Source organism: Molothrus ater, chromosome 1 (assembly GCF_012460135.2).
Source record: "Molothrus ater isolate BHLD 08-10-18 breed brown headed cowbird chromosome 1, BPBGC_Mater_1.1, whole genome shotgun sequence".
Taxonomy (NCBI): domain Eukaryota; kingdom Metazoa; phylum Chordata; class Aves; order Passeriformes; family Icteridae; genus Molothrus; species Molothrus ater.
Window position 1 is genome coordinate 76,060,263 of NC_050478.2, and position 14,353 is coordinate 76,074,615.

Sequence of the window (14,353 nt, forward strand, 5' to 3'; positions counted from 1 at the left end):
GTTACTGGATGCGTGAGCAGAAAAAGATAATGTGTTTAAAGAGACTGAAGTTTTTTGGGGGTTGGTATACATGTTAATTGGGTATCTTGTCCTATATTTCTAAATGTCATTCTTGATTCTATATTTAGTAATTCGGTTGAGGAAGAGATAATGTACATGGTGAATGACACACATTGTGGCATCCTGAGTGTCTTATAGGGAAAGCTATCCATATGCTCCTTTCAGCAAATAGTTCCACCTTCCAATGTAGAATGTCAGATTCAGGGCCTTTAGCCCTGATGGTGGAGCTTTGTAAGGCTGTGAGTGTACCATCTCCATTGTACACATTCCTTTGTTCCATGCTCCATTTAGCAGGAGATCATACTGCAATTTGCAGTGAGCAATTTTACTTTTCAAACTGAAATAGGACTTCTTCGGGTGTCTGGGGAAAAAAAAAGTAGTTGCCTTTATACTTAATTTTTCATTTCAGTTTTGTAAAGAATGGGTATAAATTCAGTGGCAAGAAAAATCTTCACTGGAGCCAAAATTGGAGTTTTAGTACAAGTTTCACAAGAAAAAGAGTAGTTAGTGGTACATGGAAGAAGAACTATTTTTCCCATGGCACTTTGAATGACTGTGTCATATGTTCTCATCTGTTACTCAGTAGTGAGACAGCCATAGGTGATGGTCTGCTCCCTACAAGCCCTGGAACATCATAAAAACCTGCCTATTACCTTAAATGATTACTCATGTGCGAAAAGAACGGACACAGCAGTAGAGGAAGATTGGTGAAACAGTAGCCCAGCGTAGTTTAAAATCCTATACCAGAAGAAAACCATATAGATTCATGGTTCTACAAGCATCAATAATATGCTGTAACGTGCCTTACAGTAGGAAGTTCACATTATGAGAATTACTCATGGGTCTAGCAGTGACTTTAGAGGTAAGCAGTATGTGATTAACACTGCACAGGATGATGCTTAACGATTTGTTCTAAAATCCAGAAGTCAAGGGCAGTACTACAGATCTGATCTTTCATAGTCTTTATTTTATAACTGAGGAGTTGATACGGTAGTTTTTCATTGGAGAGTTTTACTGCCAGAAACCTGTCCTGAGTGCTTGTGGCAGGAAAGGGGAAGAAAGCCATTTTGGTACAATGACAAACTCAGAACTGCCAGCAGATGAATAAGCATTTTTTGTATTGTTTGTTGGCTTGTTTTGCTATCTCTTGCATTCCAGAAACAATTTTGAGACATAATCTTGTAGTTATTTAAAGAACCCAAGAACATCTATACTAAGTTTCTGCCCTGTGTCATGTTTCCCAAAGTGATGGCCTGCTTAGTTCTAGGGAGGGATGAAGAGTAAGTGTTTAGTGATGTACCCTTGGAATACTCTTCTAGCTTTGAAAGAACTTGTCCTTTTGTCCTTGAAAAGTTCCTGGGTGACTAGCAGGGTCAAAGTAACTAAAAGTCTGAAAGTATTTCTCCTTCACAACTTTTCCACTTCCCAGTAGATTTGACTTGTCCAGGAGTACAGTAGCTGCATACCCACTGTCTAGAAATTCCACAGCAAAAGTTTATCTGACTAAGAACTACCTCCTCTTGCTCTTTTTTTTGAAAGAGGGGGATCTCTTAAATTGTTTCATACCTCATATATTGCATAAGACAGTGAATAGTTAATTCTATTTATATTCTCTCTGAAACTACTCTTTTCTAGATTGGAGACTTCTTTATACAGAAGCCATTCCATACCATTAATCATCCTTCTCCTCCTCAGGGTGAGAAAGTGCACACAGTATTCAGGAAGGCAGCTGATATGGATGTATAGAGCTGTTTAATAGTACTTCTGTTCCCTGTTCCTTCCCAAAAAGGTTCAAACATTGTTTATGTCTTTAGCTTCTACTGCACAGATGTTGATATCTTTGTGGAAATTTCTGTTAGTAGCTCAAGTAAGATCCCATTGCAAAGATCCCATTGCATGATCCCATTGCAAAGTAGTAACAGAGAAACCACTGACCATAACTTTATATGTGAAATAAGGATTGTGCTTGTCAAGCACATGATTTAGCACATATTCTTTTCTCAAGTCACTCCTAAATAGGTGTTACACATTTACTCTGATATGAAACTAGTACACTTAAATAGTATTTAACCTCTATGAGTCTGAATGTCACAGCTGCCCCCCTTTTACTCTTTGTCCTTATTGACCTCCTAATCTTTTTTCCTTTTTTTTTTTTTTTTTTTTTTTTTTTTTTGGTTGGAGATAATCAAACCATGTGGAAGAGGGAGAGTTAGTTTTCATTGCTATTTTAGGGGGGTGACATGCAGTACAGTACCTTCTGGAGAGCAACTGTTTGAATGCCACACTCTAAGGCCTCAAATCTTGTATGTCAAGGGTACTTTTAAATACTATAAAATTTCTCTTCTGATTTTAATGTGAGGGTTTTTTTTTAACCTGAGAACTTCTCTTAAAACAAATAACCTCTCTTCTCTCAATTTTCTGATATGTTTTTTATGTCAATATTCTTCTTTATGGCTAGATGTAACCAAGTTTTGTTAGACTTTGCATTCTAGTCCATCTTATGACTTCATTAATATTATTGAAATCCAAAGTGGTATCAGCAGGAGAATTGATGTATTTATGCAGGAGGTTTTTCTTGGAACCTGTGTTTTCTCTTACACAAAAATGGATGATCTCCTGCTGAATTACAGGTCAATAATTTTGGAAAGCAAATCTTCTGGCCCAAGTCCCATACATACTATTTTGAGTTTTCAGCAATCTCATGGAGACCATATTTTTCTACGCATTTGATATTGATGACATCTGAAAAGACAAAAAAGAAAATCAATGTTATTCAGTTCTGCAGTTGAACAATATAGTAAAATCTTTAGGTAAAAGGATTTACAAAAACTCAGAACATAATCACATGCACATAAGGCCTCTACATTTTAATAAACCTTTGATTTAAATTTAGATATTCTTTGTAATGCTGAAGTTGAAATACCAGCATTTGTAGCCCTTTCCTTTCCATGGATCCTTAGCTCTACTTTATTCTTCTATTTTGCAGGTAAGATAAGTCTAATTCACATTCTTCCTGTCCATATGAACTGATTTTGGAAGAAATAATATTTCTCAGTATTTTGTCTAAGTCTTTGAAATAGAGTAGGCAGAAAGAAGAAAATTGCCCATGAATTTCAAGACATAAAAATTATTTTCATAGATTTTTTCTTTTCTAAAGATAAGGGGTTTTTTTCCAGAAAAATATATAGAATGGCCTTACATTTCCAGATAGGAATAAATAGTAGGTGATTTGGAACTTTACTACTGGAGTGATTGCCCATTCTTCATTTTCTGAAAAAACCCTGCAACATTTCTGAGAAAGTCACTTAGTTGTACCCAGAACACCTATATCAACCAGATAAACTGCTTTTCTCTCTTCACAACCTGCTGTGTGCCCATGCTCAGTTGTTTCTGTCATGTTTTTCTGTCATCTTTTTGAACTTCAGCAAAGCTTTTATACCATCTCTCACAGGATCCTTCTGGACAAAATGTCCAGCACACAGCTGGGTAAACACCACATCATGTCATGGGTGAGCAGCTGGCTCACAGGTCAGGCACAAAGGGTTGTAGTGAATGGGGTGACCTGAGTGATGGGGTGATCAGAGAGGTGACCTAGCACTAGTGGGTCTCTGTAGGGATCCATCCTCAACACAGTGTTCTTCATCATCCTCATAAATGATTTGGACACAGGACTGCAAGGAACACTATGTAAGTTTGTTGATGACACTAAATTGGGAGGAGCTGTCGACTTTCCCGGAGGCAGGGAGGTCCTGCAGATTTTTGACAAAATAGAGAGCTGGGCAGTCACCGAACATATGAAGCTTAACAAAGTACCAGATTCTGCAGTCTATACCCTGGTTGTGTTGAGATTGGGGAAAGAGGGGCTGGAAAGCAGCACTGTGGGAAGGAACCTGGATGTCCTGGACAATGGCCAATTGAATCTGAATCATTGTGTCCTGTCAGCCAGGAGGGCCAACCATCTCCTGGAGGCATCAGGCACAGCATCGCCATCTGGGCAAGGGAGGGGATTGTCCCTCTCTGCTCTGCACTGGGGCAGCCTCACCTCAAGTGCTGGGGGCAGTTTTGGGTGCCATAATATAAAAAAGACCCAGGTGAGCTCTCAGAGAGAAGGGTCTTGAGGGGAAGCCATATGAAGAGCAACTGAGGTCACTTGGTCTGTTCAGTCTGGAGGAGACTGGAAGTCTCATTGTGGTCTCCAACATTCTCATGAGTGGAAGAGGAGGGGCAGGTACAGATCTCTCTCTCATGACCAGTGACAGGACTCGAGGAGATGTCATAAAGCTGAGTCAGGGGAGGTTTAAGTTGGATATCAGAGAAAGGTTTTTCACCCAGAGGGTGGTTGGGCACTGGAACAGCTTACCAGGGAAGTGGTCACAGCTTCAGCATGACAGAGTTCATTAAGCATTTGTACAAACACTCTGAGGAACATGTTATGACTCTTGGTGTGTCCTGCACAGAGACAGGAGTTGCACTCAATGATCCTGATGGGTGGCTTCCAACTTAGCATATTCTGATTCTGTAATTCTTATATTTCATTTTGTTAGTGACACAGGAGACCTTTCATTCCCATAGGTCTTTTCTCCTTGGAATGAACATACCAAGGATGTTGTAAAATATCAGAACATATAGCCTCCACAATGCCAAATTGAGCAATAATTAAGATTAAGAGATTCAAGAGGAAACTTGTAAAGTTCATCCTATTTGCAAAAATATTTTTTTTCTGAATCTCATGAATATGAAAAAACTTTTTAAAAAACTTTTTGCAGATTTATAATTAAAGATTTCAGTTTGGAGCAAACTGTGTGCAGTATAGTACATGCCATCCTGAGGCAGGAAAATGGTGATTTCTAATATTGTCATTATCGTCATGTTACAGGTGGCAAGAAAGGAAATCATTATAGAGTTCAATTCAATGGGAATTTTTAATAGGTTCCAGAAATAGCAGATTTAGGTCAATATTATTTCTAGACTCTGAAAAAGTATTATAAGCTAATGGTTCCTATTCTGGCTTGTTAAGACAGCAGTGCTGAGCTGCTATAAAGATAAGAATGGTCCTAAAAGTTTGCTTCATGCCATTCCAGACCCATTTTAACACCAGGTAAAAACCTGCTTTTGACATCATCAAATTGTTTAATACTAGACAATAATACTTTCTAAATCAATAATAACCAGGAAGGCCATACTTCCAGTAATTTTTTCAATTTTTCATGTTATCTGAATGTGCACCTAGACATTTTCTGATAACTGTTGTTGAATAAATAGCATTTTACAATACTATTTATATTTGTAAAATTCTGACGAAGATATGTATTTCCTCCTACATATTTTATTTCAAGAAAAAGCCTTTAGTACCCCAAACCTTTTAACATTATACAACCTCATTGGTTAATCTGTGTGTTCAGTAGTATCTCTCCCTTTCTCTCCTCTCTTTCTCTCTCCAAGTCTTCCTTTAATTCTATATATTTTTAGCATATCTGAAGGGAGATTGTGGCGTATCTGCTTAGATAGCAACTATCCAAAGTAACAAAAGACTAAAACTCATGTCTTACAATGATATTTAATTCCTTTTTTAATAGAAAATTCCTCAAATTTTCACTGCATATTTGTGCTATATCAAGAAAACTTTCTCTAGGGTCTTCTAATAAAGACCTCCTTTTGTACAGAGGAACATTGTCTTGGCCTACAGTAACTTGCATTTATTGTCAAGTGAATGGTTGGAAACAATTGAAGATGCAGGCTCTGCAATGCAATGTCACCTCTTTCCACATTGCCTTACTCTGTACAAGGCAGTATTCCTCATCCCTGATATTGCAAACCTATGATCACAGCATTCACATCCCTGGTGAAAACGCGTCATTCTCTTTCATCCATTCATATCCTGATTGAGAAGACAAAACAGTCATTTTGAGTGGTCGAGTAGCTGACAAACAGACTTTCAAAAAAGCCTGAGTGATTTTTGTGTTTTCATGTGACCTCCTCTCATCAAACCATTCAGAAGAATTCTATACCTGGTTCAAGAGATCCAGTATTAATTTGTAAGAGTAGCCAATCACAGCCCATTATTTATTTGCTCCTTTTCTTTTTCATTTCTTCTCATAGGTGTAATAAGAACAGCTTTGCCAAATATGGACAGAGAAGTGAAAGAACAATATCAAGTTCTAATCCAAGCCAAGGACATGGGAGGACAGCTGGGAGGACTAGCTGGTACTACCACTGTAAACATTACTCTCACGGATGTCAACGACAACCCACCCAGATTTCCTAAGAGTATGTAATATTCCAAAGCACTGATTTTCAAATAAGCATGACTAAAAGTATTAATTTGGAAAAGCCCTGCAGATAAGAAACTGAGATCCTGGAAAAAGAACAGTATATGATGAAGAAAAATCAGACATCCTGTTTTTTAAAAATAATATAAAGCTCAATTTGAAAGTATGAGTTGAATGCTTAAGAGGATATATACCATCATTCCACCCAAAACCAGCCTGAGCCTGAGTTAATTTCATTTACACTATAAAAATTATTTGGGAAATACTATTTTGTCAAGGGAAACTGAATGAACTCCTTCAAATTACAAAAGGTTATAACCTGAGACTTCCAGGTACCAAAGGCAGAGCTAGCTCATGCTAAGCATTACTGTTATATTCAGGAACAGATTTTTATATGTCTTGGCACAGAAGGTTATATCTGTCCCTGAAAACACTTACAGCCTCCAAACAGTGATCATTTACTGATAATTTATTATGTTTCACATCAGTTAGTTTAAATGAAGCTTTTCAGAAGTATGCTAATTTAAAGAGTTTTATAGTCTGTGTATGATTAGGAGGATTGTCATATACTTGTCTCCATAAATTTACTGAAGTTTGGTATATTCTGTACCTTCAAAATGCAGAAATTAAACAAGCATATATCTTGATAACTATGCCAAAATAATTAGCTGTTAAAATTCATTAGTAAGGCTAATTCATATTAGAATATATTGCATGAATCTGCAGTAAGATCATGGCAGCTTTTACTTTGCATCTCTTTCTTGCCTATGAATTGAAATCGCACTATATGTATCATGAATACTCCATAGGTACAAAATCACATCTGCAACTGTGAAGTTTTCTCTCATAAAAATTCTACTTCTTTTACTCAGTCTGAAAATAAATTGTGCTTTTGCAGGTATGTAAGAAAAATCATGTTATGAGAAGGATCCATTTGGTCATTCCTTCTGTCTCTTACACTCATGTCTAGATGGTATCCATAAAACAGGCCAAGCAATACTTCATAAGACTTCCTTACTATCTAATTGTATTTAGTTCTAATGGTGTCTTTGTATTTAACAACACCTAATGTCTTTTTCTTGCAGCAATTTCCCCCATTGCTTTGAAATTTATGTTAAATTTCAGAGTCCACATGTTCTGTCAGAGGTACACAGATCAGTATGTATCATACAACTAAGAGCTCCCTCTCATTTTCTTTTAATCCATCTTTACATAATTGCCTGCCTAATGTTAACCTCTTCAAAGAATTCAGAAAGCACTGCAAAATATCAGCTTTATTTAGAGAAGCTGTGTTGATTTCTCTTTTTTCAGAATGGGAAATTTTCTCTGAATTGAGTAAATCTGTTCCTACTGATTTGCCTACTGTTTTGCCTGTACATGTCAGTCATATCCATCCTTATCTCCCCTGGACTCCCTGGAGAACTTTTGGGTGAAAAAATCAGTGTTATATTATACCTCCAAGTCTTCTTTTGCCACAGTGGTTTGAAGCAAAATATTGCACATCATAATAGTTCTCTTATTTCATTCTTCAGGCTCTTGGGCATGTAACAGCTAATCCAAATGATTTGTTCCTGTTGTGTCTGTTTGTTCCACAACTGCTTCTATAGCTAAATTAACCTTCTCCTGAGTCCCCTATAAAGTTCTAAGGTAGGAAAAAAAAAAAAAAACCAACAGTTTTTCTACACTAACAATAAAGAAAAAAATGTAATAAGTTTTACTTTTGTGATTTTATCTTCTCTGAGCACTTCTGTATCTCAGTTTTGGGCTGGCTTTGCACAGTTCCTCTCAGGTTTTTGCCTCCAGATATCTTAAAAGACAATTATTATCAGCTTCTTTGCAGAGATTTATTCAAACTCATTTTTTGTCTTCTTTATTGTGGTTTTATAGATAAAGCAGGTTTATGGTTCTTTCTATTGTCCTCTCTGAGACACAACTTCATCTTTTTGAAAGGTGTGTTCTTTCTTTTATTAGCTATGTTGTTTGCCCTTACAGATTTTCCTTTTAATGGATATGTACATTTGCTGTGGGTCTTCTAAATGATATCCTTAGATAGCATCCACACCACCCATAGTGATTTAACAATCTCAGCTATCTCATTCAGAATTTCTATAGTAATATGCCTCAGTTTTATTTATTTCCACTTTCTTATTATTATTCATGTAACTGAATACAACCATCTTGTAATTCTAGTTTTTATTGCTCCTGCACAAGTTTTGCATTTAAACTAATTATAGCTGTTGTAAAGCATAGAATAACTAGGGAACTTTTCCTGAATAGCTAATGTTAATACTGTCCTCTTTTTTAAGCCTTAGTTGACAAAGATTCCTTTCACAACCATCATTATTCATCCATGGACAAAGTCTGCTGTGACTTTCCTGCGTACTTTGCTCCTTGATACTATGCTGCCTGACTAATTTTCTTCTTTCCCACAGATATTGAACACAGGTATAATGTTGATATTCTTCTTTAGCATTAAGCATTAAAGTTGCCTATACTAGGTAACTAGGTCCCATTTTAACTCTTGGCTTTATATTATGGTTTTTTTTCTTCCCTTAATGGTCCCTAGTTTGATTCTGCATGAACTACCACTTCTGCATTTCTTACTGGGCTGTCATCTCCTTTTGTAGCATTCTCCAGTGAAAAATGCAGAATTCTCATTACTTTACCCTTTGTCTGAACTGCATACTTGTCCATTTTTTTTCCCAATGTTTTGCTTTCCAACACCTTAAAATTCTCCTGAACCTTTCACTAGGTATCACAATGGTCATAGAAAAGTTTTTAAACTTTCATAAGGCTATTTTTCTCATGGCCAAAATGAATTTCACAATTTCTCCTATTCTTTAACAAGTGCTCCAACATTCTAATATTGTGACTCACTTCTCCTCACCCCTTTTTCTCAGCCAGGAATTTATTTAAAGCTCTATCTTTCAATCTTTTTCTCCTGATTGTACATGGTGAGACAAGTTCAAACTATGTTACTATGAACGTCCTTATCTTCAGGTTTCGTTTGCTAGCCTAAACTTCAATTCTAAGACTTTTTTTATTTTATCAGACCTCACATGATATCTCCTTTAGTTTCATGACATGCTGTCAAAGCGCTTGTGGGATGCTCCAAACCTGATCAATAAAAAAATCATCCCAGAGGGCCTCTTTGTACCATCATTCTTTCTGCCTTTATCCTTAGTGCTTGTTAAACTGCCCACAATTGCAGTTTGATCCTTCCTTTCAGCTGGAACCTCTGTTGTTTGAAGGGTGCCATGAGTACAACAGGAAATAATGAAACTGTCTGGGGACTGAAAACTCAGTTCATTGGCAAGCTTCATGTGCCCAGTGCTCACTCCCATTCTGATTTTTAGTTGTATATTTTACTTCCTTTGTTGTAAGGGGCCTTAGTATTTTATATTTTGTTGTATGATTTCATCTACTGTGGTGTGCAAAAATGCACAATTTTCGCATAATGTCAGATGGTTTTCATGACACAGGGAAACCATGGAATTTATCATCCTCTTTGAAGAAGAGAGCGTCCAGGTCTCATTTAATGCATGAATTGCAGTTATGACATCTTTGCCCAATTGTTGCTATGAAGAAGCAAAATAAATCACTCAAAAGAGACCAAGATTGTCCTGTACTTTGCATGCTAGTAAAGTTGAAAATCTTTTCTTTCTATTATATCAAATGTCAAAAAAGACAAATTACAGCAGTGATGCTCACCAAAACAGATGAGAATAAGATTGGAAGTTTGTGTTGATATCGAAAATAGCAAACACTTAAAATGGCTTACAAGCTAAAATGTCAGTGTGGGAACTTCAGTGTATTGGTCAAGCCTTTTTCTTTTCGTATGTATTACAGGCAACAGTCTTGATCAATGGGGATTTACTTAGTCAGCCCTGTTTGCTTATCCAGCATGAGATGATGTGTAGTGTGCCTGAAATTCACAGAGACACCAGGCTAATTACAGCTAAACAAAATAAATAAGTGAGAAAATGTGGAGTATTAATTATATTTCAAACATAACAACTGTATTTTTCATTTTTTTCCCCTTGAAAGCATTACAATGATTTGGAGTAATTACTTGCCAGGACATGGAGTTTGCCATTTGCTTGACTACCATAGCTAAAAGGTTACTTGTGAAGAATTTTAGTTTATGTGAAAAATAAGTCTTTAAAATCCAGTCAGTGTAGGTGCCAAGTTCAGGCCTGGCAAGAGGTCAGGACCCCTGCGTGCTGCTGGGATTGAGACCTCCAATATCCCATTGCTCGTCGTTGGTCAACAAAGCCAGGAAGTGCAGACTGGAAAAAAGGACACAAACTGCTGCAGGGTTAATGTTTTTGTGTCACATAATCAGGACCACAGTTTTGCAAAGGACTTATGCCAAATAAGTCATGATATAGATCACCTAACATTTCACAGGATAAAGTTTAAATTTATTTTCTGAACTTAGTAAAGCTGGAGGAAAAAAAAAAAAGATTTCACAGCAGAAGAGCAGAAGTAGAAGAACATATATTATTAATATTTGGAAGGAGCTACATTGATAAATAATACATTACAAGCTTGCAAAAAAAAATGTATCATGAAACACCTTCATCTCATTGAGAGTCTTTTAAGGAGACAGGCAGGTTTGGATGGGTTATCAGCATCCAGTGATGAAAAACCACTGACTATCCTGCTGAACACAGAATTTTTTATTTAGAACCTGTGCTTTTGAACGTATTCAGTGGGGAACTCCCACCTTGCATGTCTCCTAGTAATGAGGAGTGTAACAGAGAGGAAACCTCTAAACATAGATTTCTGTCAGAGTTGTTTGACCTGCAGGTATCTGTTGGCCCACATTTCAGAAAACTGACACTTCAATAAACTGATATTTTCTTTAAAACTAGTAGAAAAAAATTAATTTAAATTATTTTATTAGTAAAAATTTATTTCCAGAAGTATTTTCTTTCTTCCCTGGCTCTTCATTAGTACAGCAGCTCTCTGCATTGCTGTGCATTTTTCATTGTTAAAAATAGACCTTTTTGTAAATATTAAAATTAATATTTGATATCAAAGTTTTATTTTTACAAAACAAGAGGAAAAAAATAAGGCAATGGCTGAAAAGGCAAGTGCTTTTCCTATCATAACAGAATGTTTGAGTAATTGAAAAATATTTGGTATAACACCACAGTGCCTTTGAGCATAGAGGAGTGGACAAAAGCTGTGTACGTTTAGGCAGGCATCCTGATCCACAAGGGAACTGATGGCTTTTCTCCCTCAGCTACTTATGTACATGATAGCTGGCTAAGTAAAAACATATTTAAGCACATAATTCCTGAAAGCTAATGGGCTAGCCCTTGACTCATCAAGCAGAGGACCAGTCTGAGCAAGCTGCCAGGACAGCAGTGGCTTGTTTCCAATTCTTAAAACAAGCTTCAAGAAACAAATGGATGGGTTATATTTACTTCAACATTTAAATGACAAAAGGTTGCATAATAAGTTGCTATAAATTATGCTTTATGGAATCAAACTAATTAAATGAAGTGGTGGATTCATACTTTGTAAGTTTATAATGCTTCAGATTCCCAGTCTCTTTCTTTTGTTCACTGCTGACAGAGTGAGTGCGAAAACAATTTAGAGATATAAACTCTTATATGCTGAGCAATAAAAGTACATGAGAATCATTTTAGACAAAGGAATAGTATGTCTTTTTATTTTAATATGACATAAATATTCTTTTAGAGAATATGGCCCTGAAATAAAAAAGTACAGTTGAATTTTAAAATTTATACACTATTTATTCTGATATTAGTAAATAAAATATTTCAAGTGTCTTATGAAGTCAGTAATAAGTTTGGTTTCTTTTTAGGGTGTGTATTTTTTAATCTGTGATCTCCCTCATTTGCTTTTCTGAACTCAAAAGAACTATTTAGATAAAGTTATATTTTATCACATCATTTGCAGCTAACAAAAGTAAATTTTTGAGAGAGTGTTTAAAAGCTTTTTCTAATAGAAGAGAAATTAATTAAGGCTTGAACCCAGTATTTGAATTTTGTGTACTTGTGCATGTCTTTGCTTAAAAAAAAAATGCATATCTGATGGCCAGAAACCATTATCTCAGGGTGGGTTTGCAACCACATTTAAAATATTCAGACAGCTGTAGAGCAAGGCCTAGACATCACAAGGGCCATTTTTTTTGCTGTCATTTGTCTTTCCAAAAGCAACTCAGTGAATCCATCAAGATAGTTTGCATAAAAGAACATGGCAAATATCCAGAAATGCTAACATGTTTGGAAACAGAAACACAACTATTCATCTTTCTGGTGGTGACACCTAAAATAAAGCAAGGTTGAAGGATCATTCCTACAACCTTGCACATCAGTCCATATTGTAGGAGTTTTCAGGTAATTGGATTTGGATTTCACCAGTGGCCAGTACAGAGTATTCCATAGAATATATTAAATCCTCCATTGGAGACAGCAGAGGAAACAATAATCTTAGAGAACGAAGTTCATAAAATAGACAATTCAGAAACAAAGAGAAAAGCACCTTTCATTTATGCAATTCCAGGAATTTCAGTGTAAGTAAAAGGACCTTTTCAAACATAAACTAGCCTTTTATTGTCTTAGTTGTTTAAGCTTGGCATGGCACTTAAATGATCTATTAACTGGATGACCTATTATATAGACATAGTATGTATTATATATTAGGAATAGGCTTTGCATATTATTGCCCTTTAGATTGCATCTTTTTTCTGTTATTATTTATTGCTTTGTAGTTTATTTTAATAGGCTTGCTGTCAAATACTACAATCTGTAGAAATATTTAAAAAGAACAACCAAGTGCTGAACCAGAAATAGCCTGTCTATATGTACATATGCATACAAACTTTTTAGATTGAAAATTCTTATCATAGTTACTTTTTTATATGTTATTGGAAGCTTTGTACGCCACAGAAATTGCACATGCATTAATTGTCCTAAGTTTGACTACATTAAAGCTGGTCAGTTTTTAACTCAGTAAAATAAATGTAGCTGATTCCATTCAAGTGACTTTGAAGAAGTCTAGCTCAGATTACATTGAAAAACTGATTCAGAAGCAGAGTGTAAGGAAGAGGTCTTCTGGTCCACAAGAGATAGAAAGGAAAATATTTTATTCCATTGCTTTGGATGAGTGGCATATGTATCTACTGTTAAAAATTTCAGAAGAATGCAACACAAATCCAACACAGTAATGCTTTAGAAATCTATAGAAAAAGATCATGTGATTAATAAATTATTCTGTTCACTAATCTAAAAAAATTAAATAATGAAAGCATAGATTTTATTTAAAAATAAGTGAGGGAGATTTATTCCATCCTTCTTGGACAATTTAGAACTAGAAAACTTAGTTACTTTCCTTTAACGAGAAAATTTACTTAGGATTAAGGTTCAGATCTGCCTAATTAAACATTTTAACAAGTCTGCATGAGTTTCTGGGAAGTTGTTCTACTGCCTCTAATTTAGATAAGGAAACATGGCTTCTCTCAGTATTTCTGTAAAAAGTTGTGCTTTATATACAGCACTTGCATCAGAATAAAAATGAGTCCATCTTTCATTGATTAAAGAATTTGCCTGGCAGACAAGATGCCCTAATTCAGTTCCAGCAACTAATTACTTATGTTATACCAATTGGGAGATACCTGCACAGGACAGGTGGACAGATTCATTGCAGACTAGCCTGCAGGCAGAGATTAGTTGTGAGACTGAGCCAGAACCTGCTTTGAATCAGAAGAGGAGGGAAGGTCAAATCCTGATTTTCTCTATCTTTAATTTTCTAATGTCTATGTCATAAGGCCTAAAAGGAAAAAAACACCAGCTTGATCCTGTTAACCAAGCTTATATTGTTTAATGTCAGAAAATCTTATGCAACTCTGATTTTCACTTACCTGTGAGTTTTGAGTAAATTGAAGCATAATTTTTTGAGTTAAGCATGTACTTTAACCAACCATTTCAAACAGTGATGGAAGATAGGAATGCAAATGCTTCATAAATGGGCTCATACAATTGCAAGAT

At 35.8% G+C, this 14,353-nt stretch overlaps 1 protein-coding gene across 4 annotated transcripts in view; it reads left to right on the forward strand.

Annotated features, from left to right (window-relative positions):
- CDH12 (cadherin 12) overlaps positions 1–14,353 on the forward strand; it is a 643,007-nt gene that overhangs the window by 562,212 nt on the left and 66,442 nt on the right. For all 4 annotated transcript variants that reach the window (XM_054515894.1, XM_054515895.1, XM_054515891.1 and 1 more), the window contains one exon: positions 6,160–6,327. In XM_054515894.1, the coding sequence (XP_054371869.1) occupies positions 6,160–6,327 (168 nt within the window). The remainder of the gene's footprint in view (positions 1–6,159; positions 6,328–14,353) is intronic.